The sequence below is a fragment of the Lemur catta genome, chromosome 5 (assembly GCF_020740605.2).
Source record: "Lemur catta isolate mLemCat1 chromosome 5, mLemCat1.pri, whole genome shotgun sequence".
Classification (NCBI taxonomy): domain Eukaryota; kingdom Metazoa; phylum Chordata; class Mammalia; order Primates; family Lemuridae; genus Lemur; species Lemur catta.
The window spans coordinates 77,877,039-77,902,634 of NC_059132.1; the positions used below are offsets into that span (position 1 = coordinate 77,877,039).

General features: G+C 36.1%; 1 protein-coding gene across 1 annotated transcript; it reads right to left on the reverse strand.

Moving 5' to 3' along the window:
• Window positions 1-4,299: 4,299 nt before the first annotated feature.
• On the reverse strand, window positions 4,300-5,812 carry GTF2A1L (general transcription factor IIA subunit 1 like). The gene has a single exon (XM_045552167.1). It carries the CDS (start codon window positions 5,810-5,812, stop codon window positions 4,379-4,381), a length of 1,434 nt encoding a protein of 477 aa, XP_045408123.1. The 3' UTR covers window positions 4,300-4,378.
• Between the last annotated feature and the right edge of the window lie 19,784 nt (window positions 5,813-25,596).

The following is a 25,596-nucleotide window of genomic DNA, read 5'->3' on the forward strand; positions in this document are numbered from 1 at the left end:
AGAAGAAGAGATAATTGCTGAAGATTTTCCCTTGAAGGCTCTTGGAAATTAAGATGGTAACTCACATGATTACCTACCATGAACATGAATGGGGAACTCTAGTAGCACAATAATTTGAGAAATTGCTAAACGCATTCAATTGTTTGTGTGTAGAAGTAAACATATTTAAAATAAGATGGAAGCATTTTTCTCATGTGAAAATTCCTTTCACCCCATAACAAGACGAATGTATGTAAGGCTCTGTGTTATACTTCACACTAATTAAGGACAAATTAAATCTGTAGCCAAATTCATATTTATTCCCTCATCTAATATATTTGAATGTTTTATATCCCAGGTACTGTGCAAAGCATTGAGGATATAAAGGTGAAGAAAACAGATATGGTTCTTGCCCTGATGGATCTTCCAATTTAGTGAGACAGGCAATACACATAAGATCAACAAAATACTAGCAATAGAAGCTGTGTCCTATGAAGGAGTTAAACAATAAAATGTGATGGAGAATAGAGAACAATAACTCAGTGAGTAGGTCACTGCCTCTGAGGGCATGAGCAGGAAAGACTCTACAAGTGCTTAAGATTTAAAAGTTTAAGAAAGAGTCAGCTTAGGGCAGATCTGAAGATTAGTGGTAGGGAATTCCAAACACAAAGTTGAGAAGACATAAAGGCTATGATACAAAAAAATGCATGGTGTCTTCCAGTTTCTTTCTGAAGCTAGGAATTAGGGAGGGTAGAGTAGCATAAGATTAAGATAAAGCATTAGAGGTGGTCAGATCATACAAGACTTGGTAAGCCATGGTTAATAATGTAGGTTATGGTATAAGAGCAACAAGAAGTCACTTTAAATAGGATAGTGATGTGATTGCTTTCATATTTCAAAATCATTACTCTGTTTCCTGGGTAAACAGTGGACTAGGGGGGACAATATTGGAAAGGAGGGAGTCTAGTTTTTCAGCATTCTGAGGAAGAGATAATGATGGCATTGACTATGAAGATAGTACTGAGTTTGGGAGAGTTGGATATGCTGATATATTATATGTGGGTGTAAAAAATGGGAGAAATCAAAAGTAATTCATAGGTTCTTTTTTTGTTTTACTTGACTTGAGTGAATACTGGTACAATTTATCGTAAAATAGAAGACTAGGTGAAGACCAGATTTAGGAAGGAAATTTAGGGAAATCAAAAATTTAGTTTTGCATATGCTTAGAGATGTCTTTTAGAAAATAGGCAGTTGGATTATAAGTCTGAAACTTAGAGCAGGAAGCACATTCTGATAATTACCACATTTATATTTTTAGAGGCTGGGAGAGGCAAGGAAAATTTATATTCCTTAAAAGTAGCAATCTATCAGTCTAAGCTTTTTTTATTTTAAATGTCCTCGTATTTTTCCTACAAAGAGGATGCTTATTTCTCAACAATTTTTTTTCTCAGATCTGACATCATTGCATCATACTGCTATGCTTAATGACTCCACAGATGAGAATCATAGGGCCATAAGACATTCTTTCATCAAACACTCTTCAATGTCTTCCTCTTTTCTCAGGATTTCTATGCAACCTAGGAAATTAATATATTTGTTGATATGATAAATGGATATTAATGTACACAATACTTCCAGACACATGTTCTGTGACTGACAAGTAAATCTTTCACTCCATTACCATATATAAACAGTTGTCCCATATCACATCAGAAAATTCATCTTTTTTCCTAAAATCATAATATTTTCAGAAGACTTTTATTCTGGATATTTTCTGTAAAATAAAACACTAAAGCTTTGTAAAATTATGTCATAAAATGTACATAGATTCCATTCACAGAAAATGTGGGATGTATTGTTACTAGATTGATTAAAAGAAAACTATGTTCAGTCAGCCTTCTACCAGTTATTGTTAAAAAATAAAAAGGGAAAAAAAGTTTTTATTTATTTGATAAGTGGGGAGTTGACTGATTCTAAACAATCTGAACACTATATATAGACCAAAAAAGCTTCAAATGATCACAAGGACACTCATTTTCAACTTCCCCAGCCTCCCACAGAAGAATAAACAAACAAATAAACAAAAACTTTAGACTGCCTCTGTTTAAGAATGAGTCTAGAATACAGGAGCCAACATCATGAATACATGTTATTGACTTTTACCCTAATATTGCACTTTCATATGTGGTTTGTAACCCTTTTAATTTATACTTTATATCAATGATCAACAGAAGTTTTGTAAAGAGTCCAATAATAAATACTTCAGGGTTTGCAGGCCATATGATTGCTCACAACTATGCAACTCTGCCATTAGGTTTTGATCTAGTGAATTTAGTTGGGGATGTATAGGTTAGCATGCTTCATTTTCTTTGCAGTTTTTGTAGAGAAATACGTAAATTGTACATTGACCCCCTAATTGACCCTATGTATATTTCAAATATATATGCATACATTCACAAGTGTTGGGACCCTTAATCAACTGATGTAACATTAAGAATATGCTTAAACCCATGCCCAATGATTCTCTGTATCTGTTACATTTTCTAATACTTTTAGGAAGTAGTAACAGCTTAGAGGTGTATGAGAAGTCCTAGAAACAAAACAATCAATAATCATGATGCACTCTAATAAATGTACAATAGAAGTCTGCAAAAAGTTCCAGGGAAAATATAGTGGAGGAGAATATAACTCCTTCTGAGCAGTCAGGGAAAACTTCCCAGAGGAAGTGATGTTTGATCTAAGACTTCTGTAATACATAAGTTGATTAAAAGTGACTGTTATAATATATCTTATGCATACTTATAATTGGAACTCTACAAGTATCTAAAACCTGTGAGATCCCCTAAATACCAAGGTATCATATGGCATCTCCTACCAGATATCAGCAACATAGAGAATATTAGAAACAAAAGAAATCTGGGTGGCTTCATGGAACTCATCTCTCTGATATTTTAATTGGTAGAGTAGTTCAGATTTACTGAAAGTCTAAGTGTTTTGATTGGGTAAGAGTAGTTAATGCGGCTGTGTTAATTATCTAGAACTTGAGAGTGTCTTAGCTGGTTTGTTCTGATTCAGAGTTCCTTGTGAGGTTTCATATGAGATGTTGGCCAGCGCTTCAATCACTTTGCAATTTTACTGGGACAGGAGAATTCACTTCTCAGATGGTTAATTCATGTAGCTGTTGGCATGAGCCTCCATTTCTGTCGGCTATTGGCAAGAAGCTTCAGTTTCTCATTGTCTGCTGACAAGAGGCCTCAATTCTTTGATTTATGGGTTTCCCCTTAGGGTTTCTTGAGTGTGTTCATAATATGGCAACTGGCCTCCAAAGAGAGGGATCTGAGGGAAAGATAGTGAGCAAAGGATGATGCCACACAGCACACCATCACTTTCACAACCCATGCTTAGTTATGAAAGTCAGCCCTCTTCAACCACACAAGGGCAAAAAGTAGGGAATCTTTTAGGGCCATTTGGAATCTGGCTACCCCAACAGGGTTGGAATAACGGCAAGGGAGAATAGGTATATTAGTAGAATATGTAAAAAGATGAGGAGTAACATTATAAGATTATTAGGGCAGAGAAAGAAATATGGAAAAAGTATATAGAATTCAGAATGGAAGCATGGCAGAAGAGACATATGAAAGAGAAGCTTAATTTACTGGAAATATTTGCCATTGCTCTTGGGGAAAAAATCCAAATCTTTAATATTTTTTTCAAGTCTTCACATGGTCAAGAGTTGGCTCCCTCTTAAACCTCATCTCCTAAGCTGTTTCTCATTGCTGTTTCTCTATTCCACACACATTGACTGGCCTCCTTGAAGATCCTTAAATAAGATATGTGCCTGCCTTTATACATTACATGTCCTCCATTTGGAATTCTCTTTCTCACCCCTTTACCTAATTATTCTCCATTCAGCCATCATATTCAGCTCGAGCATTAGTTCCTTTTGGTCTCAGGTTTTTTAACTATTTCTCATATAAGACTGTATCTATTACTACCATGATCATCATCATTATTTCAGGGCCATTTATTATGTATGTAATTATATACCTTTTAGTGTTCTTATGTAACCTCTAAACTAAAGTTTAAGCTACATAAGAAAAAAATCATGTCTGCCTAACCCAAAAGCCAAGCACAGTTCTTGGTAAATTACAGGCACTTAGTCATTTCTTATTTAAAGAATTAATACAATATTCCATGAGCTAGATGATAAAGGTAGAATTAGTGTGATGGTGATAAGATATAAAGTAGATGACCCATTCAAGACTGATGTTAAATCAAGACAAAGGCATGAAGGACATGGGACAAGGTGCTGGGCTAATATTTAAAATAAAAATAAGTTCCCAATATGCAATATAGTCCCATTGATGTTTACAAAATTGATGTACTAAGTTCATAAGGTTTACCACTCTGCATCACCAATGGCTTTTGCAAATACATAGTCTCTCCCTCCAAAACACATAACACCGTCTTTCAAATAGAATTTCCATTTGTTCTTGCTTCGATGAATCTTATCATACTGACAGACAATTACATTATCCGTGTCAAACAGGTCTGGCACATCCTGCTCACTAACATCATCTCCAGAATTTAAAGGGTCCTCTTCCGCAATATCTACTTGAGGGTCTTCATTATCACTACTGTTTGCAGTTGAATCTTCATTTGAGATACTGTCAGCCTCTTCTTCAAGTACCTTCAGCTCTCCTGCATCAATAATCCCCAGAAATTCATTTTCATCTACATCTCTTCTACTTCCTATTTCTTTGCTGGAAGATGTATCACCGCTTCCATCTATTTGAATTATTTCATTAATATCATCATCAGTTACTTGAGTGCTTAAATTCATCTGAGAATTAGAATCCTTCTCTGATACAGGTAGGCTGCTGGAATCCTCTGTATTTCTTGGCTGCTTTACAGAATCACATCCAGACATCCTATTTTTAAGAACATGAAGCTGAGGATCAGTCACGTGCTGGTGGAGAGCCCCCTGAGGGCCTGTGGAGAGGGCCCTACCATGCAAATTTTGAGTCATGCTGGCTGAAACGCTGAGCACTGGCTCAACGTTAGAATTTGTTTGCGAGACCTGTAGAGGAAACGCAACACCTGGGAGACTGATATACTGAGAGCTTTCTTGCTGACTCAACGAAGCTTCAGACATGATTTTATGCTCATTTCCAGGAGGTACAACTTTATCACTGGTGGCATTTTCTAAGTGTTTCCTATCTACTGGCCCAGAATGTAGAATTGTGGGTTGTGGTAGCACAGTTTCAATTCTCTGTGATGTTTCAGTAGTTGCTTGAAGAGTACACGGGTTCAATCGTGGAACACTAGTCTGTATTATTGAAGGCTGCCCAAGAGGCTGAAATACTTGCTGAATTGGATGAAGAATATTTGCTCTTCCAGAAGACTGTGTCACCATAATTGGTACATTGACTTTATAAAGATGACCAGATGCAGTCTGTAGCGTCACACCAGCTGGTACATGAATAGGATAACCAGGAAGAGCAAAGTTTGCACTGGAGTTTGAGGTGCCCAGTTCTCCTGTGGTAAAACTTGGAAGAGTTCTACTAGCAGGAATAACTAGCGATGCTGTTGATGATTGCAACGTTTGGTGAAAGCTGTGTGGCAGCTGAAGGGTGAACAGGGGTGGCTGGACACCACTTCTAAAGAAGTCTTCCATTGCTTTAGACTGCAAAACCTTGGTCTCCCAGAGCTGCTTCAAGTCTTTTAAAACTTGTTCCTCTATACCTTCTTCAGCAAATAGGTCTCGCACTCGTTCGATTACATCTTCAATTATAGATCTGTAGAGTTTAGGCACCGGGCTGCCGCAGGCCATGGCAGCAGCTCCCAGCTCCCGGCCGTCCTGCCCGCCCGGCTCGCGATGAGGGCATGGGACAAGATAACATTATAAAATGAAAATACTAAATTTGAGGATTTTATCAATCAGACCTCAACCAGGAACACAGAGAATACACTGTGCCAATTTCAATTCATTGCCTTTTAGCTCCAAATTCACCCCTCAGTACCTGCTCTGCAGTAATGGATTGGTTGCTTTAAGTGTTTCCCTCTAAGCACAGGTTGATGTTAAGCTTTGTCAATAGAGGGCACTAGAGTCACATAATAGAAAGAAGGGGCTTTTCTTCCTGGTGTTGGCTGCTCTGCTTTGGATTTCCCTCCCTCTCTGGCTCCTACTGCATGATCTGTCTGCAGTGTGGGTGTGTGAGAACATTCAGTAGTACCCTGTCAGGCATACACCCAGAGGGAACAGTCCCTTGGTGACCTCACAGGCCCAGCTCAAGCCCTGTGACCACCTTCCCAAGGCTTCTTATGCCTGTTCAGAACACATTGACACTGAATGTTCCAGGCCTTGCACCCACAGCAGCACCCAGACTTCCTCTGTGTCCACTGCCTCATAGCTGTTTTTGCCTGCACCCTGGAGGTTTATTTCCTTCTTGTCTGATGACTGCACACTGGCTCTGTCCAAGACAATCTAACAAACTTCTCTGCAATTCCATGAGCTGCACCCACACCTTCTCCAAGAAGATGTGCACCCAGCCTTGGAGAGGGTTCCATTTTCTCATTTTGTCCTTCCTTTGATACTCTTCCTCAGCTCCTAAGGTTCCCTTTAAAGTTTCTTCAATATCTTAACAGGTACTCTCCTATCATACTTTAATAATTATTTAATATTAAACTACTGCTAAATTTACTGTGCGGTTTCTGTTTCCTAGTTAGACTAAGGACAATATATAGACTCATAAAAATAAAGAGAGTGGGCAGAGCAAGATGGCTGAATAAAACTCTCCAGAGATTGTCATCCACAGGAACACAAAATTCAACAACGACCCACACAAGAAAGCACATTCAGAAGAACCAAAAATCAGATGAGTGACCACAGTACCTGTTTTTAAAATTATGTCAAGGAAAGAGGCATGGAAGAGGGCAGGAAAGACATTCTTGCATTGCTTACACCACCTCTTCCCACATGCCCCAGCAGCAATACCAAGAGGAGAGAGAAATTGTGTGCCCCAAGGATGCAGAGTGAAGTGATCGTGGAATTTTTGCATTGGAACTCAGAGCTGCCCTATCACAAAGGAACACAGACCAGGGCAGAATTCTACCAGCTCCCATGGAGGGAGCATTTAGACTTGCCCAGCCAGAGGGAAATCCTCCACCTCAGTGGTAGAAACTTGAATTCTGGTTAACTGCACTAAAGGCTATAAAAGTGGCCTGGGGTCTGAAATAAATTTGAAAGGCAATCAGGCCACAAAGTCTGCAATCCTTGGACAAATCCTGAAGCTATGCTTGCTCAGAGCCAGTGGACTTGGGGTGCATGTGATACAGTGAGACCCCAGCAACAGCAGCCAAGTGAGTGCCAGTGTCACCTCCCCACCTCCAGCACAAGGCAATGTAACTCAGGGATAGCCTTCTTATGCTGGAGAAATGAAAGGGAAGAGTACAAAGGAATTTGTCTTGCAACTTGGGTACCAGTTCAGATACGATAAAATAAAGTACCATGCAAACTTTATGAAGTGCTTGATTCAAGAACTTAGTTCCTCAGTGGCATTTCTAGACCAACCCTAGGCCAGAGGGAAACATGCTGCCCTGAAGAGTAGGGTCCACTACTTACTAACTAAAGAGTCCTTGGGCTTTGGATAAATATCAGAGGTAGCCAGGCAACAGTCACCACAGGCTTGGGTGAGACTGGGCTGGCTTAAGGTATGACCTGGTGCAGTCCCACCTGTGGTGGTTATGAGGGAATAGCCACATCACTCCTCCCCCAACTCCAGAAACCCAGCATAGACCTTTGAGACAAAGAATTCAAAATAGCTATTCTGAAAAACCTCAATGAAGTTTAAGAAAACACAGAGAAGGAATTCATAAGCCTACCAGAAAAAATTAACAATGACATTGAAATAATAATAATAAAAAAAATCAAGCAGAAATTCTGGAGCTGAAAAATTCAATTGACAAACAGAAAAATGTATTAGAGTTTTTCAACAGCAGAATTGGTCAAGCAGAATAAAGAATTAGTGAACTTAAAGACAGACTATTTGAAAATACATTGTCAGAAGAAAAAAAAAATAGTTAAGCACAACTGCAAGATCTAGAAAATAGCCACAAAGGGGCAAATCCAAGAGTCATTGGCCTAAAAGAGGTGGTAGACAGAAAGAGAGAGATTGAGGTAGAAAGGTTACTCAAAGAAATAATAACAGAGAAATTTCCAAACCTAGAGTACAAGAAAGTTATAGAGCACCAAGCAGATTTAATCCAAACAAGATTACTTCAAGGCCTTTAATAATCTAGTTCACAAAGGTTGTCCCTAAAGAAAAGGTCCTAAGGGAAGCAAGAAAAAAGAAAAAATAATATTTAAAGGAGCGCCAATACATCTGTCAGCAGACTTCTCAGTGGAAACTATACAGGCCAGGAGAGAGTGGCATGGCATATTTGAAATGCTGAAGGAAAAAAATCTTAACCCTAGAATATTATATCCTGCAAAAATATCCTTCAAACATGAAGGAGAAATAAAGACTTTCCAGACAAACAAAAACTGAAGGATTTCATTAACACCAGATCTGTCTTACAAGAAATGCTAACATTTCTTCAATCTGAAAAAAAAGGATGTTAATGATCAATAAGAAATCATCTGAAGGTATAAGACTCACCAGTAACACTAACTACACAAATACAGAATGCTCTATTCCTGTAATTGTGGTGTATTTGTATATAAACAACTTGTATCTTGAGTAGGAAGACTAAAAGACAAACATTAAAAATAATAACTACAACAACTTTTTAAGTGATAGATAGTATCGACAGATACAAATGGAAATGATAAACAGTCAAAAAGGGGGAGGGTAATGGAGTTAAATTGTGGTTTCTTATAGATTTCTCATGGTTTGTTGGTTTTTTGTAAGCAGAGTTAAGTCATCATCTGTCTAAAATAATTGATTATAAAATGTTTATTGCAAGCCTCATAGTAACGTCAAATCAAAAAACCTACAAGAGATACATAAAAAATGAAAAGCAAGAAATTAAAACACACTACCAGAGAAAATCACTTTTAAACAAGGGTAGACACGAAAGAAGGAAGAAAGAAAGAGAGGACTACAAAAACAACCAGAAATCAAATAACAACATGGCAGTAGTAATTTCTTACCTATCAATAATAACATTGAATTGTAAAAGACTAAACTCTCCAATCAAAAATCATAGAGTGGTTGAATGGACTTAAAAACAAGACTCTAACATATGTTGTCTACAAGAAATCCCAAAAAGACACACATAGACTGAAAATAAAGGGAAGGAAAAAGATATTCTGTGCAAATTAAAAGCAAAAAAAGAACACCAGTAGCTATAGTTCTATCAGGAGAACTCCCTGACAGAGACCTATGAGGAATGACCAGAAGCATGAGAAAGGACCGGGTACTCTTCCAACTGATATGTCTTTCCTATTAAATTTATATCATAGCTTTTAGGGAACTCAATATGTGAAAAAAATGATACCCATCAAAAAATCTACAAAGAAATCAGGGCTATTTGTTTACTATATCAAAAGACTATAAGTTAGTAAAAGATTTATCATAGAGTTTCTTTAAGCAAAGGCATTCCTAATATATTTAAATTATGATGTGTTATTATATTAATAATTATACACATTTTAATATATGTAAACATTTAATACATAATATATTAATATATATTTATGTATATGTGTTCCTAGATTGCACCTTTTTAAAAAGCAAAGTACTCCTTTAACCTAAAAAGTGTAGCGTGTGCATAAATGCAATATTTTTTTTCAAGTATAGGTATTGATGTTTTGGACAAACTGCTTATAATTATCAGCAATATTCATTTAATAATAATTTTTTTTAATTTCAGAAGCCGACACCTAGATATTATAATGAACGCTAGACATTTCAAAAGGAACAAGTTAATCTACAATTGAATATATATGGTTAAAGAAGACATGTTCCTGAGTACTAGGAAAGCAAGCAAATAATAAACTAAGGATGAAGGACAGAAGAAAACTTGCTTGTGGCATTTATAGTTTAGCTGCTCCTTCTGGAATATCGTGCTCAGCACTCTAAGGAGACTTCATCTGGGCGGAAGGAGAGAAAAGAATGTGGGAGGGGCTACAAATTTCACTTTGCTGATAGGAGCAGGAGGGAAAGCTAAGCAGCTAAATTTTCTACCTGTAACTGCTACTTTATCCCCTTATTAAGGAGGTATAAACAAAGAGAACATCTTATTCTATTTGTGAGTGGCAGAGAATCACTCAAGAAGTTATTAATATTTTACATGAGTATCAGAGTAACCAAAAGAACCCTTTGTAAAAGCAAATGCTCAGGAGGGTGAAGGTTGTTGGGCTTTGCAGCTTACTACACCCCATTTGCCTTACATTTAACAAAGGGATCTATGTATTTTTTTTTTTTGGTTTTGTAATGTAAACATGTTTTTATTCATAAGATATATGGTTCTTACATTATTTTATAATTTGAGCTTATTAGGAAATTGGATAACATTCTATTAAAATGCATCATTGGTACCAACATGCCATTCTGGAAAAGTTTTCTTTTTCTGAAAAGAAATAAAGGAAATAAGGTAGGAAAAAACCTGGTAATTTAAGAGTGATGAAGCATGCTAAACTTTATTTTGAACTTTTATCAGAAATAAGCTCAAAGGGCCTGCCTCTCAGGGTTGACAATGTGAGTTTGGAAGTCATCAGAACAAAATGTGCCTTCATGCAAACTTTAATTAAATATAGAAGGATTTAATTTACTTTGGTAATCTTAGGGTTTCTGAACATGTCCAGGGAAAGGAAATTAGCCAATAAGATTGCTAAACTAAAGGTCATTTTTGCAGACATTTCCTGATCACTAAGAATAGATTTTTTCCCTAAATTTTCTAGAATGAACATACATTGCACCAGAAAAAAATTAGCATGCTGTTTCACAAAAATTCAATCTGTCAGTTTGCACTAGTTTTTAAATGACTGATTTGCTATATAAAAATATAAAAACGGATGTAGCATATATGCCAGACTTCCTAGCAAATATATCCTGTTGTGAATCATCTGTGAAAAAGATAATCTCTGCATTTTTCTTAGTCATTCTGGGCTGCTGTAACAAAAATACCATAGACTGAGTGGCTTAAAAAAAAAATTAAATTCTCATAGTTCTGGAAGTTTGGTAGTCCAAGAAGGCACCAGCAGTTTTCCTGCGTGGTAAGTGTTCTCTTCCTGATTCATAATTAGCTGTCTTCCCACTGTGTCCTCACATGGCTGAAAAGGGCAAGAGAGCTTTCTGGGGTCTCTTTTTTAAGGACGCCAATCCCATTCATGAAGGCTCTTCCCTCATCACTTAATCACCTCCCAAAGGCCCCGCTTCCTCATAACATCACACTGGGGAGAAAGACTTCAACATACGAATTTAGGGGAGACACAAATATTCAGACTTTAACATTTTACCCCTGGACCCCAAATTTATGTCCTTCTCACATGCAAAATACATTCATTCTGTGCCAGTAGCCCCCAAATTCTTAACCCATTTCAGCATCAACTGTAAAGTCTGAAGTCCAAAGTTTCATCTAAATATCATCTAAATCAGTAATGAATGAGACTAGAGGTATGATTCATCCTGAGGCAAAATTTCTCTCCAGTTGTGAACTTCTGAAACCAAACAAGTTATATGCTTTCAGAAAACAGTGTGGGGCAGGTTTAGGACAGACATGTCCACTCCAAAAGGGAGAAATAGGAAAGAAGGATGAGAGACCATGTCTCAAGTCAGTCTAAACCTTAGTGGGGCAAACTTTGTTAAATTTTAGGGCTCAGGAATAATCCCCTTGGGCATGATGCTCTGCCTTTCATGCCCACTGTGGTGCCAACATCACCTCCTGCCACCCCATAGTGGCTCATTTCCTGGGCCCCACTGCTGCAGTGGCTCTTTGCTGGGGCCCTGCAGATCTTCTGTCTGGGGTCTAGTGCCATTGGCCCACCCAGGATGAAGTCATGGCCTGGTGGCTGCAGATGGTCCCATACTTTGAAATGTAGGTGGAGGCAGCCATGTCCCCCCAGGCCCATGTACTGTAACCTGGGATGGGAGTGGCAGCCCTAATAATCTCTGAATCACCTTCAGGGCTATTCTTCCACTGTCTTGAAGAATAACATCTGGTTTCTGTTGAGATAACTGATCTATACCAATCTTGTTTCAAATATTCAATTGGCCACATTCTTAGTGTTCTTATTTTTTGATATATGGATAGGCAGAGGTTTTTCAAAATCTTTAAGTTCTCTTTCCTTTTTACTTAACAATTTGGTCTTTAAGCCATTTCTCTTTTTTTCCCATTTTACTATAATCATAGTATAATGTAGGAGTTAAGCTGCTCTTACAGTGTCTCTCAGCTCAGCAGGAGCAAAGCCACATTTTCATCACTTTGCTTAGACATAGCTTCAGTTAAATATCTAATTTCATCACTCACAAGTTCTACCTTCCTCAGAATACTAGAATATAAACACAATTCTGCCATATCCGTAGCCACTATATAGCAAGGCTCACCTTTCCTCCATTTTCCAATAGCACGTTTGTCATTCTGTCTGAAACCTCTTCAGAATGGTCTTTACGGTCCATATTTCTACCAATATTCTGCTCATGAACACTTAAGTATTCTTTAAGAAGATTGAGGCTTTCTCTATAGCCCTACTCTCCTTTCTGAACCCTCACCATAATCACCTTTAGAAGTCGTTCATAGAAATGTAGCCTTTTTACGGTATGTACCTCAGAATTCTTCCAGCCTCTATCCATACCCAGTTTCAAAGCCACTTCCACGTTTTTAGGTATATGTTATAACAGTACCCCCACTTCTCAGTACCAATTTCTGTCTTAGCTCTGGCTACTATAAGAGAATATTATAGACTGGATGGCTTGTGAACAGCAGAAATTTATTTCTCAAGTCTGGAAAACCCAAGATCAAGGTGCTGGCAGATCCAGTGCCCAGAGAGAGCCCACTTCCTAGCTTACAAATAGCCGTCTCTTGCTGTGTCCTCACATGAAAAGGGGCTCTCTGGAGTTCCTTTTATAAGAGCACTAATCCCACTCATGAGGCTCTGCCCTCATGCCCTATTTACCTCCCATATACTCACCTCCAAATACTATCACATTGGGATTAGCATTCACTGTATAAATTATGGGGGCATAAACATTTGGTTTATAGGATTTTTATACCAGAATTAAAAGTGGTTTACCCACCACTGCTACATTATTACAGTATTCCATATTTTTCTATACATTTACCTTTACCAGGGAGCATTATGTTTTCATATGCTTTTATGTTGCTGTTTAGCATCTTTTTCTTTATTCTTGAAGAACTCTCTTTAGTATTTCTTGTGGCTTTGGTCTACTAGTTACTAATTCCTTTGGCTTTTCCCACTGAGTAAGAAGCTGGTGATCTGTACTGGCCTTTGCTGTTCAGCAGCAAGCCACCCAGCTCTTTTTGTTGTTATTTTTGCAGCTTCCAGACATCTAGAGTATGCTAGGTCCCATCAGCACTCTGAGACAGGTGGGATGGAAGCCAGTACCTTAGGCAGCCCTTGTGAAGTGTCAGACATTGGATGTGTGGTCTGATGTGCACTTTACCTTCTAGGGAAGAAGTTGGGAGCTAGGGATTTCCTTCCTATCATGTGGTACTGTGCCAGGGACAGGGATTGTGGCAAGAAGACGTCACGAATTTTCTTGCCAACTTTGCTACAGCTAGTTTTGTGCTCTCTTCTGGTGCAGCAACCTCTTAGCTGGCTTCTAAATGTCTCACAAAGGAAATTGGCCTGTGTACTGTTGTCTGCATATGGAAGAAAGGTCTGGGGCTTCTTATTGTGTTATCTTGCTGATGACACTCAGGGTCTTTCATTTTATAGGTACATAATCAATACTAATTACTAGATGCCAAACCATCTATTGCAGGGATATATATAAAGAAGTAATTTAGATACAGCAATAAAAATATTTGTATGTTTAAGAGTTAGAAAGCTACAATAGAAGTATACAAAACAGCATAGTCAATATAATATAGGTTTTCTTAAAGGCATGTAATGCTCAGACATGTATATACATAGAGTCATGTGCATATCATATATTATTACATATATAAATAAGGAAGAGTCCAGAAAAATTCCTCAAAATGGCAATATAGAAATATTAGATAATTGTAGCTTTCTTCTTTTTGTTATTTGATTTTCAAAGCATTCTGTAATTAACATGAATTACTTCTGCTTTCAAAAATTAAATAAATGCATGTTACTTGAATAAAGAAAGGAGAAATAAATATGTGGAATATCTATACCATGGAGTTCTACTCACCGCCAAAAACAATGGTGATCTAGCGCCTCTTGCTTTATCCGGATAGAGCTGGAGCCCGTTCTATTAAGTGAAGTATCACAAGAATGGAAAAACAAGCACCACATGTACTCACCATCAAATTGTTATGAACTGATCAACACTTACGTGCACATATAGTAGTAACATTCATTGGGTGTCAGGCAGGTGGGAGGGGGAAAGAGGCAATGGGTATATTCACAACTAATGCGTGCGGTGTGCACCATCTGGGAGATGGACACGCTTGAAGCTCTGACTCAAGTGGGGCAAAGGCAATATATGTAACCTAAACATTTGTGCCCCTGTGATATGCTGAAATAAAAAAATAGCATTAAAAATATTTAAAAAAACTGGATACATGAAGGCACATTTGGAAGGAAGAATTCTTTAATTACTTTATACCATTAACTCCTACTTTGTCAAGGTCATATCACAGTGTGACATTTGTAACTAACTTCTGCATGCTGACTGAAGCACACTGCTGAACAGCTATAACATAGCTTTTAAAATGGATTAGAGCTAAATTATTCATGCTATAAGCCATATTGAGAGTTGATAGCCCCCAAATTAGAGCACTGGTATATGAATTTCATGCACGTTTCCTTTCCCTCAGAGAAGCAGCTTATACAGCTTACTGAATATAGCCATAGGTAAGAATGCTGATAGCATTTCCCTCCTGAAATGTCAGGTCTTTACCTTGGAGATAAGAAGCGGCAAGATGTTGATGCCTTGCAATTTTATGTACTAATGGGATGCTTCAACACAGTATCCAGAGCGCTGTGCACTAATAACATAAGAAAGACTGGCATTTCTTGACAAATGGAAATGTTTGATCTCGCTGTTCACACAGAACATAATTAAAATACACATGTAAACACAGGTGCAAAACAGCACTGATTTCATTTCATTTTTTAAAATATTATTTAAATTTTGCAATCTCTGGAGAAAATCATTCATTTTTTTTCTCTAAGTTACAAGAGCAATATAAATACATAAATGGAGAAGTCTTTTGATTTATCGTAAAAACACGAACTTGAGTGTTTGGCAAATTAATTTCAATGTTTAATGAATAACTACTTAGCTACATGTGACAAGCTAAGGCCTTGTTTATCTCAAGTCAATAATCAGAAATGATATGAGTTTGCATATATATTTTTATTAAATAGGAATATTAGTCTTCAACATCTATTCCATGAAATGGCTTGCTCAGAGAATTACATTGTTATTCTACATCCCTATACCTGGCCAATATTGTAGCTGATTGAATTCTTTTATTACATTTCCTACCTTCAATGAAGTTAAACAGCTTTGGGACTGCTCATAGAAAATGACTAGAATGAGATAATATATCACTTTTCAAATTAAGTGCAGTTCTATAAACCGAAAATGAAGAAGACTGTCATCATGCTTATCTGAGACTAGGATATCCAGCTATAGTACTTTTATCAGTGGTACAAAGCTTAAGATCAAACCTGGGTCCAGTGACCTTTAAAATAAATTTGGATTATACACATTCAGTGAAAATGCACTCAGAGTGAAACCTGTCCTTAGAGGATAAATGCTCATGCCTGGTGATGTTGCTCTCAAATTCTGAAAGCTTGTTTCCAGACAGCTACTGTTTTACTCCCAGAATTCCTGCGAGTTGATCTGCATCTTCTGTGAACCCTAACTTCAAACACCAGCAAAAGATCATTTACACAGAAATTTTAGTTTGTGGTATAAGTAAAGCCATTTCCTATTCAGTATTAGGAGTATTGGAAGAAATAAGAACTGTTGTATAGTGTTCATGGGAAGGCAATTTAACTGATAAACAATTATATTTAAAATGTTCAAACTATTTGATGTATTAATTCCATTTTTAGAATTTTTTAATAGCTATATCCACACAAGTAATTGAATATTACATCATTGTTAATTATATAAGAAAAAAATGGAAATAATTTGGATCTTTATTACTAGGAGGTATTTTAAAGAAATAAATATATTGTATTCATACAAGGGACCACTGTGTGGTGCTTATATAGAATAAGGTTAAATATTATAAATTAATATGGAAAATTTCTACAATGTTTTACCAAGTAAAAATATGCTATTGTCAGGATGTCATATATGATATGAACTCATATTTTTAAAGAAAGCATAGACTTATTAATAATTTAAGTGCATATATTGAATTAATGAAGGAAATATCTGGAATAATATCCATTAAACATACTAATTTGGAAAATTGATTGGGGAGGAAGAAAATTATGTATTTTATTCAGAATATGTTTTTTTTCCCTCAAATATTGCACAGATACTATTACTATTTGACACTGCATTTAGGTACTGTTTTTTTTTCTTTAAGCAATATGTGTATAGCCACTTTGTCATACAAATAACCTTAAAAACAGATTGATTTTATTTTAAATAATAAGCGGCTACTATTTTAAAAATTACTTTTCTTATATAAATAATAAAAATTTAACATTGTTTTTACATTAAATTCTTATTTAATTTTATACTTTCTGGTTATATTTTCTTATCTATCTACATCTTTCTCTTCTGATCTCCTACCAATATTAATATTTTAGTTAAAAAAGTATACTTGTGGAGGAGAAAAATTCTATATTGCCAAATAGATAACTAAAATTTTGTCATCTTGCTAACATTTTAATGACTTCTATGTGGATATTATATATTGAGATAATATATGCGAAAGCATCATTAGTAGCCTGAAAGGTTGTTTCATTTTTGTTTCCTTAAACTGAAATATTTGGTTACAACATGGTTCATTTAGGTTCTGAACTTCTGGGTCTGTATTTATTTTCATAGTTCAGCTTATACAACTTCTAAGGTCACGGTTGTTATGCAGTAAAGAAATGGTTCTCTAATGACACCCGAAAGCATTGAAATAGTTAATTAACTTTCATAGGTGAGTGATATACTCAGGAAGTCGTTGAAGTAATTTAACTACTAGTAAGGCAGCAAAATATTTACAAAGAGCTTTGAACTCTCCTAGTGAACTAGTGATGTCATGTAAGCCGACCAGGTGTTTTTGTTTAGTGTTGTTTTTTTTTAATGGTTTGTTAGGGAATAAAAGAGAGAGCTCCATAACTTGTAGCCAACATGCAAAAGCAGCTTTCATTTTCTCAAATAATATGGTACTTGAGACTGAAGCAATGCTTTTTGCTAAAGGGCACTAAAGACCATAGATACATCTATCTATCTATCTATCTACATATATATGGAAACCTTCTAAAATTTGCACTTCTAATCTCATTTGAGAATGTTAATGTCTTACTTTTTAAGTAATAACATTCTAGGATAATTAATTTATAATTTTGGTGTAAATTATGTACCCTTCTAAAGCTACCAGTTGTAGGAATCATGTGTAAAAAATTACTGTCTACATCCAAGTATTTTATTAAAAACCACTTCAAAAAGCAGACTTTTTGAAGTGGTTTTTGATGAATAATCAATTCATACCTAGGCAATATCAATTTCCTACTTTACATTTCAGTCTTTTCCTTTCCATGAAATTTAACTTCCTAAAATATTTCTGACCTAGGGTAATTATTTGTATGTACAAAACATGTTCACACAGGAGGATCCACAGTGTTATATAGACATTCTTATTATGAGCATAGTAGACCAATTACATGTGTTGCAAGCAAAAGATGTATCGTAGGCTTAATATAGAAAGCATGAGGCAGAATTTGTAATAAAATCAAATTTATTAAAAAAGTCGGGAATTCTTTTAAGGTAGGAAGGTTTGCCAGAGCCATATTAAACAAACAAAACACTAAATAAAAGAATCAACATGACTAACTCAGTCACTAAGATCACTGATGATTACAGCAGAGTTGTCTCAAAAATTCATAATTTAGTGTTATTCCTAAATGTGCACTTAGGTGATGATCAGGGAAACCAATTTGCTGGTGATTACATGTGGTGCTTATTTTTCCTCTCTTGGGATACTTCACTTAGTAGAATGGGTTCCAGCTCTATCCAGGAAAATACAAGAGGTGCTATGTCATCATTGCTTCTTATAGCTGAGTAGTATTCGATGGTGTACATATACCACATCTTATTAATCCACTCATGTATTGATGGGCACTTGGGTTGTTTCCACATCTTTGCAATTGTGAATTGTGCTGCTATAAACATTCGGGTACAGATGTCTTTTTTATAGGATGACTTTTGTTCTTTTGGGTAGATGCCCAATAATGGGATTGCTGGATCGAATGGTAGGTCTACTTGAATCTGTATAAGGAATCTCCATATTTGGGAATAACACTAATCGGGTGTTGGTTAGATGTGGTGGGGAGAGGGGATGGGTGTATACCTACATAATGAGTGCCATGGGCACTGTCTGGGGAATGGACATGCTTGAAGCTCTGACTTGGGGGTGTGTGTGGGGGGCAAGGGCAATATACATAACCTAAACTTTTGTACCCCCATAATATACTGAAATAAAAAAAGTGTAAGGAAACAGGAGAAAAAATAAAAATGTAAAGCAAGCACTAGATTCAAATAAAAACATATATGTATACAAAAAAATTTCCTAATTTATTGAACTGATATTAGGTACTCATGAGGGGAACCTTTCTTGCTTTTACACTCTGTTCTAGAAAATTTTACATAAAAAAATGTAATTCATAATTCAGCCCTGGGAATATGAGATGAAGAATGAAAGTAGTTGTAGTGTTTATAGACACTTCAAAATCAAACAGTAGAGGATTTGTAATTGTTTCAGAACCCTCAGCAAAGATTGTTTTCCAGTTAACAGGACAAATATTTTACTTTCTTTTGGACCTTTAACTTTCATTGATGTTGAAAGAAATTTTCTTTACCATAAAGAATTATGAGAGAAGATACCTTTATCTAATAGGCTACCCTTTGTTTGGATTATGTTTCTTTACATTTAAGCACTATATGATATTGAAATAAGAATGCATATGAAATGATCCTGCATTTTTCTCAATTTCTCTTATGATTATAGACATTCCTAGATGGTGTTTGCCAGTGTTGACATGTATGCTAGATAAGAGTCTTTTAATCATTTCTTTATTTGTTAATTTATTTAATTTTTTCCAGATTTGTTGAGGTACAAATAATTGTTTATATTTACAGCATAAAATGTGATGTTTTAATATATAGTGTACATTGTGAAATGATTACCACAATCAGGTTAACTGAAATATCCATCACCTCACATAGATTTATTTATTTTTTTTGTGGGGAGATTATTAACTACAATCATGATGCTATGCATTAGCTCTCCAGAATTTATTCATCCTGTCTCTCTGAATCTTTGCACCCTTTGAGGAACGTCTCACTTCCTCCATTCCTCAGCCCCTGGCAACCACCATTCTACTCTTCGCTCCTTTGAGTTTGACTTTGTCAGATTTCACATATAAGTGAGCTCATGTGGTATTTGTCTTTCTGTGCCTGGCTTATTTCACTGATCATAATGTCCTGTAGGTTCATCTATGTTGTTGCAAATGACAGGATTCCTTCTCCTTTAAGTCTGAATAACCTTTTATTTAAAGAAAGATGCATTTCATTTGATATTTTAAGTGAATAACATGCAAGATCAATTGCAATACAATGTGTGCGTCTTTTTCTTTACATTTATATGTGGCAGAGTAATTTATTGGGACATTAATCCTAATAGTTCTTAGTATAATAACTCTCTCTCCATTCCCAATAGGTAGACTACATACTCCTTCCCCTCAGGGGAAATGAAAGACAGGCTCCTATTTGGCTTTTGTTATTGAATTTCCCTACTCCTGGAGAGGATTATGCTGGGATAAGAGAGAGAGGATCTACCCAGACTGGGAGGTCTAAAGAAGTCAGGAGGGGGCTTTAAGGGCAGAGGCACTGCTTTACCTTGAAGCTCATGAAATTTGCCCCTTGACATTCTCAATTTCAAAATCATACTTTTTCCTTAAACATTTTATTGCCATATAACATTCACATAGTAAAATACACAAATCCTAAGTGAATTATTACCAGTACATGTATCGTGGTAATCCCCACCCAGATGAAGATAAATAATTTATATGTGTGTATAAATATTTTTTTCTTAAACAGACCTTCTTAAACTGTATAAGTTCAAGTCCCCACAACACTTGGATACTTCCTCATTCAAGATATTAAAAGTGAAATGTGTTAAGACCTGAGGTGAAAGTGAGAGTGTAAGGCGATAGACCTCTGCAGGGTATGACTAGAAAGAACATTGGCCATCGTTCAACAAGATTATTGGACACAAACAAGCTTCCTGAAAGCAGTCAAATCTTGACTGTTCAAATATCAACGTGGTCTCTGAATACCCTGTATGTATTCAAATATAATATAGGGCTGGAAGGTCTCTCCAGGGGTAACCAATGGGAAAAGATAGCCAAAGGGAAGTCTCTGACAGTATACCACCACAACGTATTAGAATTTTGGTAAAATTTAAGGAATAGGAAGTGAATGCCAATATAGAATAAAGTTAAATTTACTGCGAGTGCAATAAGATGGAAGCTCCAAGTTAAATTTTGGTTCCGTTAGGGAAACTAAAAGAATGTCACGTGTTTTTTACAAACCTGAATTTGTGGAGGTACATTTGTATTTGTTAGAATGGTTAGGTTAGGATGTTGTGCTGTCACCACCAGAAAAATCCTGACTCCTAGAGACTTATTCATAGCAAATATGTATTTTTTATCCACATGGTGCTGGTTGACCCCAGTTGTTTGCTAGTCAGATTCATGGAGGGTCTCAGCCTGACAAAGACAAGTCTCTTGAAGTGTGTGTCTGTGGTCAGGGCAGCAAAGGAAGGAAATGTGACCGAAAGTACAGGGGCTCTTCCACTTGTGCCCTAATGTGGCATGTGTCACATGGCCTTCTCCAAGTTAAAAAATAAAAGCAGCCCTGCCACGTGCTTGAGTATACAGCATTAATGATCACCATGAAATTCATTCCGGCTATACAAACTGCAGCTTTTCACAGAATATTCTCAATGAACATACTAATCTCTTGTGCACTATTTAACAGGATTTCCATTTTTCCTGCCTGCCAACAGATAAGGTAATAATTGTTTTTCAATTTCTCAAAGATCACCTGTCACCATAGACACTTTATCAGGTTTTAGACTCATATGCCGAGGTGATCTGAGTACATATTTTACTTCTTTTATTGTCTCTTGCAAATATAGAGGCTATATTCCTTTAGATGCTGATTTTAAGGAAGTGCTTTATAAGAGTTTTTGGTGATTTATGCTTTATTTTGCATTCTGTTTTTATTAGAAACAGGCTCGTGGCTTCTAGTGTTTGAATTGGAATTTGGTTCACTGACAGTAAAATAACAACCATCTATCATAAACGTGCAATTCATTCTTGTTCTCTTCATTATTTGAATGTGGATGGGGTTCATAAAAATGAAAAGTAGCTTTCACACTCCAGAATAGACATTCCACTTAAAACTGGAGAGTCAGTAGAGTGTAGTATTTAAGTACGTGCGTTCAGAAGCCAGACTGCTTGGGTTTGAATCCCAGCCTTGCCACTGTGTGACCCTGAGCAAGTTGTATAAATTCCAATTCAGTGTCTCCATCTGAGGGTGATAATATTAACCACCTCCATAGAGTGCTACAAATTAATGAATGAATTTTAAACTAACAAATGCTTGTAAAGTATAAAGAAGAGTGTTTGATACATAGTAAGTTCTATATGAGCTTTTGATATTATTATTATTGCTGTTATTATTTTAATTGGTAGAGAACACTAAATGAATTTTTGCCAAATCGTTTCATTGTATTATATGAGGTAATGGTATTGGCACATCTAACCCCAAAATATAATGTCACTTTTATTTATCTATATATATTTATATTCATTTTTAATCAACTCCTATCTCCTGGAAAAAGCAGAAAAGGTTAAGTAATTTAAACATAGTTACGTAATTCATAAATGGTATTGTATATGTATCAAGGCAGCCCAGGTTAAAACCGGAGCTCTTAATACAATATACACTGCACATCAACACTGTTATTATTGACAGATGGGGCCCAAAACATGTTGCTGTTAAAAATAAGTTTGTGAAATAAAAGGCAACGATTTAGGACTGCAATGGTAACTGAAAACCTGGCTATTTTACTCTTAGCAGTATGGTGGCGAGAGTACCACATGTACATCGGGGCTGTCTGTGACAATAGCATTACTAAAATAATCTCCTTTGGAACCAAAGTAGATCCACCATCCTGTTAAATACAAATACACTTCTTAATAAAAACAATTTATGTAAAAGTGTTTTCTTGATTCAAATATTTTACACAAGCTTGCTCAGTTTGGCTTCTGTTTTTCTATTTTGCATGTTTCTCTTTGATACCCAGTGGTCAAAGTTTTCTTTTTCCCTTGTATTTTCAGATGCCAGATGTTTTAAAAATTAATTCTTCTGTTGTAAAGCTGATTTTTGTCCACAAATCCAAGTATCTTGAGAAACAGAATCTTCATCCTTGAATATTCTCCAAAATGTGGGAAATACAGTTTAGCTTTTATAGCTGAGGCCACATCCTTGAGGTTTTCTGGAAATTTTATCTCTGTGAAAGAGTTAAAGATAATAGTGGAGTTGACAGTGGCCTATACAGAGAGATTTGAAATTTATTGACAGGTGTCTTCTGGGCCAAATAGCTTTTCTTGCTAAACAACCACTGAAAATTCTCTCATCTCACTTGGCCTGATCATGAATGGATTTAAAAATACATAGTTGTGTGTTTTAACTCGTTCACTAACAGGAACTTATGACATCTAAAATATAGAAGAGTGTCCAGAGACCTTGGAAAACAATGAGATAAAAGCCATAATCCTTGTGTTTAGGGTCATCACAAGCATGTTTAGGGAAATAATATTAAATTGATAATTATAACCATGTATGAAAAATTATATGTTAAAATATGGATGTTGGAGTGGGAGAAGTTGAGGAAAGCTTCTTTGAAATGTCATATTTAAGCTGAATTTTGAAAGCTAAATGGAACAGCAGGTGTAAAGACTTAGAAGCAAGAAAAAGCATAACAAGTCAAGGAACTGAAAATAGTTTACGTAGGTTGGGGAATGAAGAAAATTAAGCTGCAGAAGTAGGTGAAGGTTAGCTAGCCTACTATAGCCTGCCAGGCAAATGTGGCCATAAGCCTATTTTTGTAAATAAAATTTCATTGAAACACAGCCATGCTCATTCGTTTAGATAGGTCTACGGCTGCTTTGGCACAACAGCAGAGCTGAGTAGCTACATCAGAGACCTTATGGACTCAGTGCCTAAAATACTTACTATGTGGCTCCTTAAAGAAAATGTTTACTAAACCCTAGGCTAGATTATGTAGAGGCGTAACTGTCTTTCTAAAAATTTTCTAAAAATTTCTAAAAATTTTTAATTTTACCATGAAGAAAGTAAAAAGCTATTGAATAACTTTAAACACAGGAGTTAGGCTGCATTGTGCAGAATGCAATGAAAGAATGGCAAGTATAGAAACAGGGGTACCGGTTAAGAAACTATTGTACACAAAATGCTCTATAGGTGTAGATTTGAAGTCAAGGAAGTGAGAATGAAAAGGAAGCAATAGATTCAAGACATTGTAAACTGAAAAAATCATAGAGATCTCATTGAGAGTTGGTGACAGATTGGATATTTGGAATAAGAGAAGGAGTCCAGGATAATGAACAGATTTTTGGATTGGGCATTCAAAATATATTTGAACTCCTTCACTAAGACTGGGAATTTAAGATGAACGGATTAGGAGAAGAGCAGTAATGATGAGTTCTGTTTGAAACCTGCTGAGTTTGAGGTGATTATGGAAAAATAAGTGGCAAATTCAAAAAGGAATTTTTATATATGCGTATGGGACTAGAAGGGAGTACTGGATTAGAAAGGCAGATTTAGATGTTAGTTTGGGAGTTGAAACCAGTTGATGGGATCACTGAGGAAGTTTGTAGAACATCCAGAGAAAGATGGCTCAAGTTTAAGATGAAGTAGTAGATTGAGTCTCAAAAATGGAAGCAATAGCAGCAGAATATAGTGTTTTAGAATTCAAGAAAGATCTTTATGAACAGAAAATTGTCAACAGTGCTAAATGCTGGAGACAAGCTCAGTTTAGACAAGGTGTGAGAAGTGGCCATTAGATAATAAGTTACCGATGACATTAGCAGGAGAAGTTTCAGTGCAGTGTTTGTGGTGGGAACTCAAATTAAACTGGACTAAGGAGTAAAAGCCAGGGGAAGAAGGAGAGGCAGTGTGTAAAATAATTATGTTTAAAAAGTTGGTTATGAAAAAAAGAAAAGAATAAAAGATGGAATAATGGCTCACGAAAAAATATTTGGTCAAGGTTTTGTTTTGAGGATCTAGTATTGTTATGTGATGAAGAGGGATAGTGAGAAGAAAGAGTTGTAATGGAAATCACAGAAACTGTAGTGAGCCTTGGTTTGAACCCTTACTCTGTCTATTGTTAGCTGTGTACATTTTAATCCTTCTTCTGTAGGGTTTGCAGAATAATTAGAGAAAACTGAACTTCACTTTTCTCTTATGTAAGATGCAGCCTATTTCTACCTTGCAGACTTACTTTTTGAGTGGAGTGAAATAATGTTTATAAAGTACCTAGCAGAAAGCCTGTTATATAACAGGGGCTCAATAAACGGTATTCTTTATTTTTTATTAATAAGATATTTTACATATTCAGTAGTTAATGCTAATGTAAGTTATATGTTATTCAACTGATAACTCTCAGACAACTTCAAGGACTGAGAGGCCAGGGACTAAAACCATAGCACAGAAACCTAAAGACAAAAAGGAGATTTGACTCATCGTAACCATGGGCAGGTGGAGTACCGTGGGAATGTCCTGCAGGAGGAAAGGGAATGAATACTTCTGAAGAAAGGTTTTGAAAAGGGATATGGCATCACCTAGGGCAAGTCTACTTCTCTGCATTTTAGTCTTTATAAGGACTGCATTTAATGAAAATGTTATTTGAAAATAAAGATGCTTTGGATTATCATAATGTAAGTGCTCTTTATCTTTGGTCTAGACTACACTTGCCAATTTCCCACGAGTAGCTGTGTGCTCAGAAAAGTCCTTCTCAAAATTTCACAAATTTGTAAGGCAGGCTCTCAGTGTAAGACATCATCAGTTTCCTGGCCCTTACAAAAAACATAAGGAAACTTATATTAATTCTTAGATCTATTTACAAATCATTCTTGGGCCACAGAAATAGCACAGCCGTGAATCCATCATTTTCAGGAAATTCCCTTTG

What these genes read in the sequence shown, in the direction of transcription:
- GTF2A1L (XM_045552167.1), bottom strand. Translation starts at nt 5,812, where the DNA reads ATGGCCTGCGGCAGCCCGGTGCCTAAACTCTACAGATCTATAATTGAA.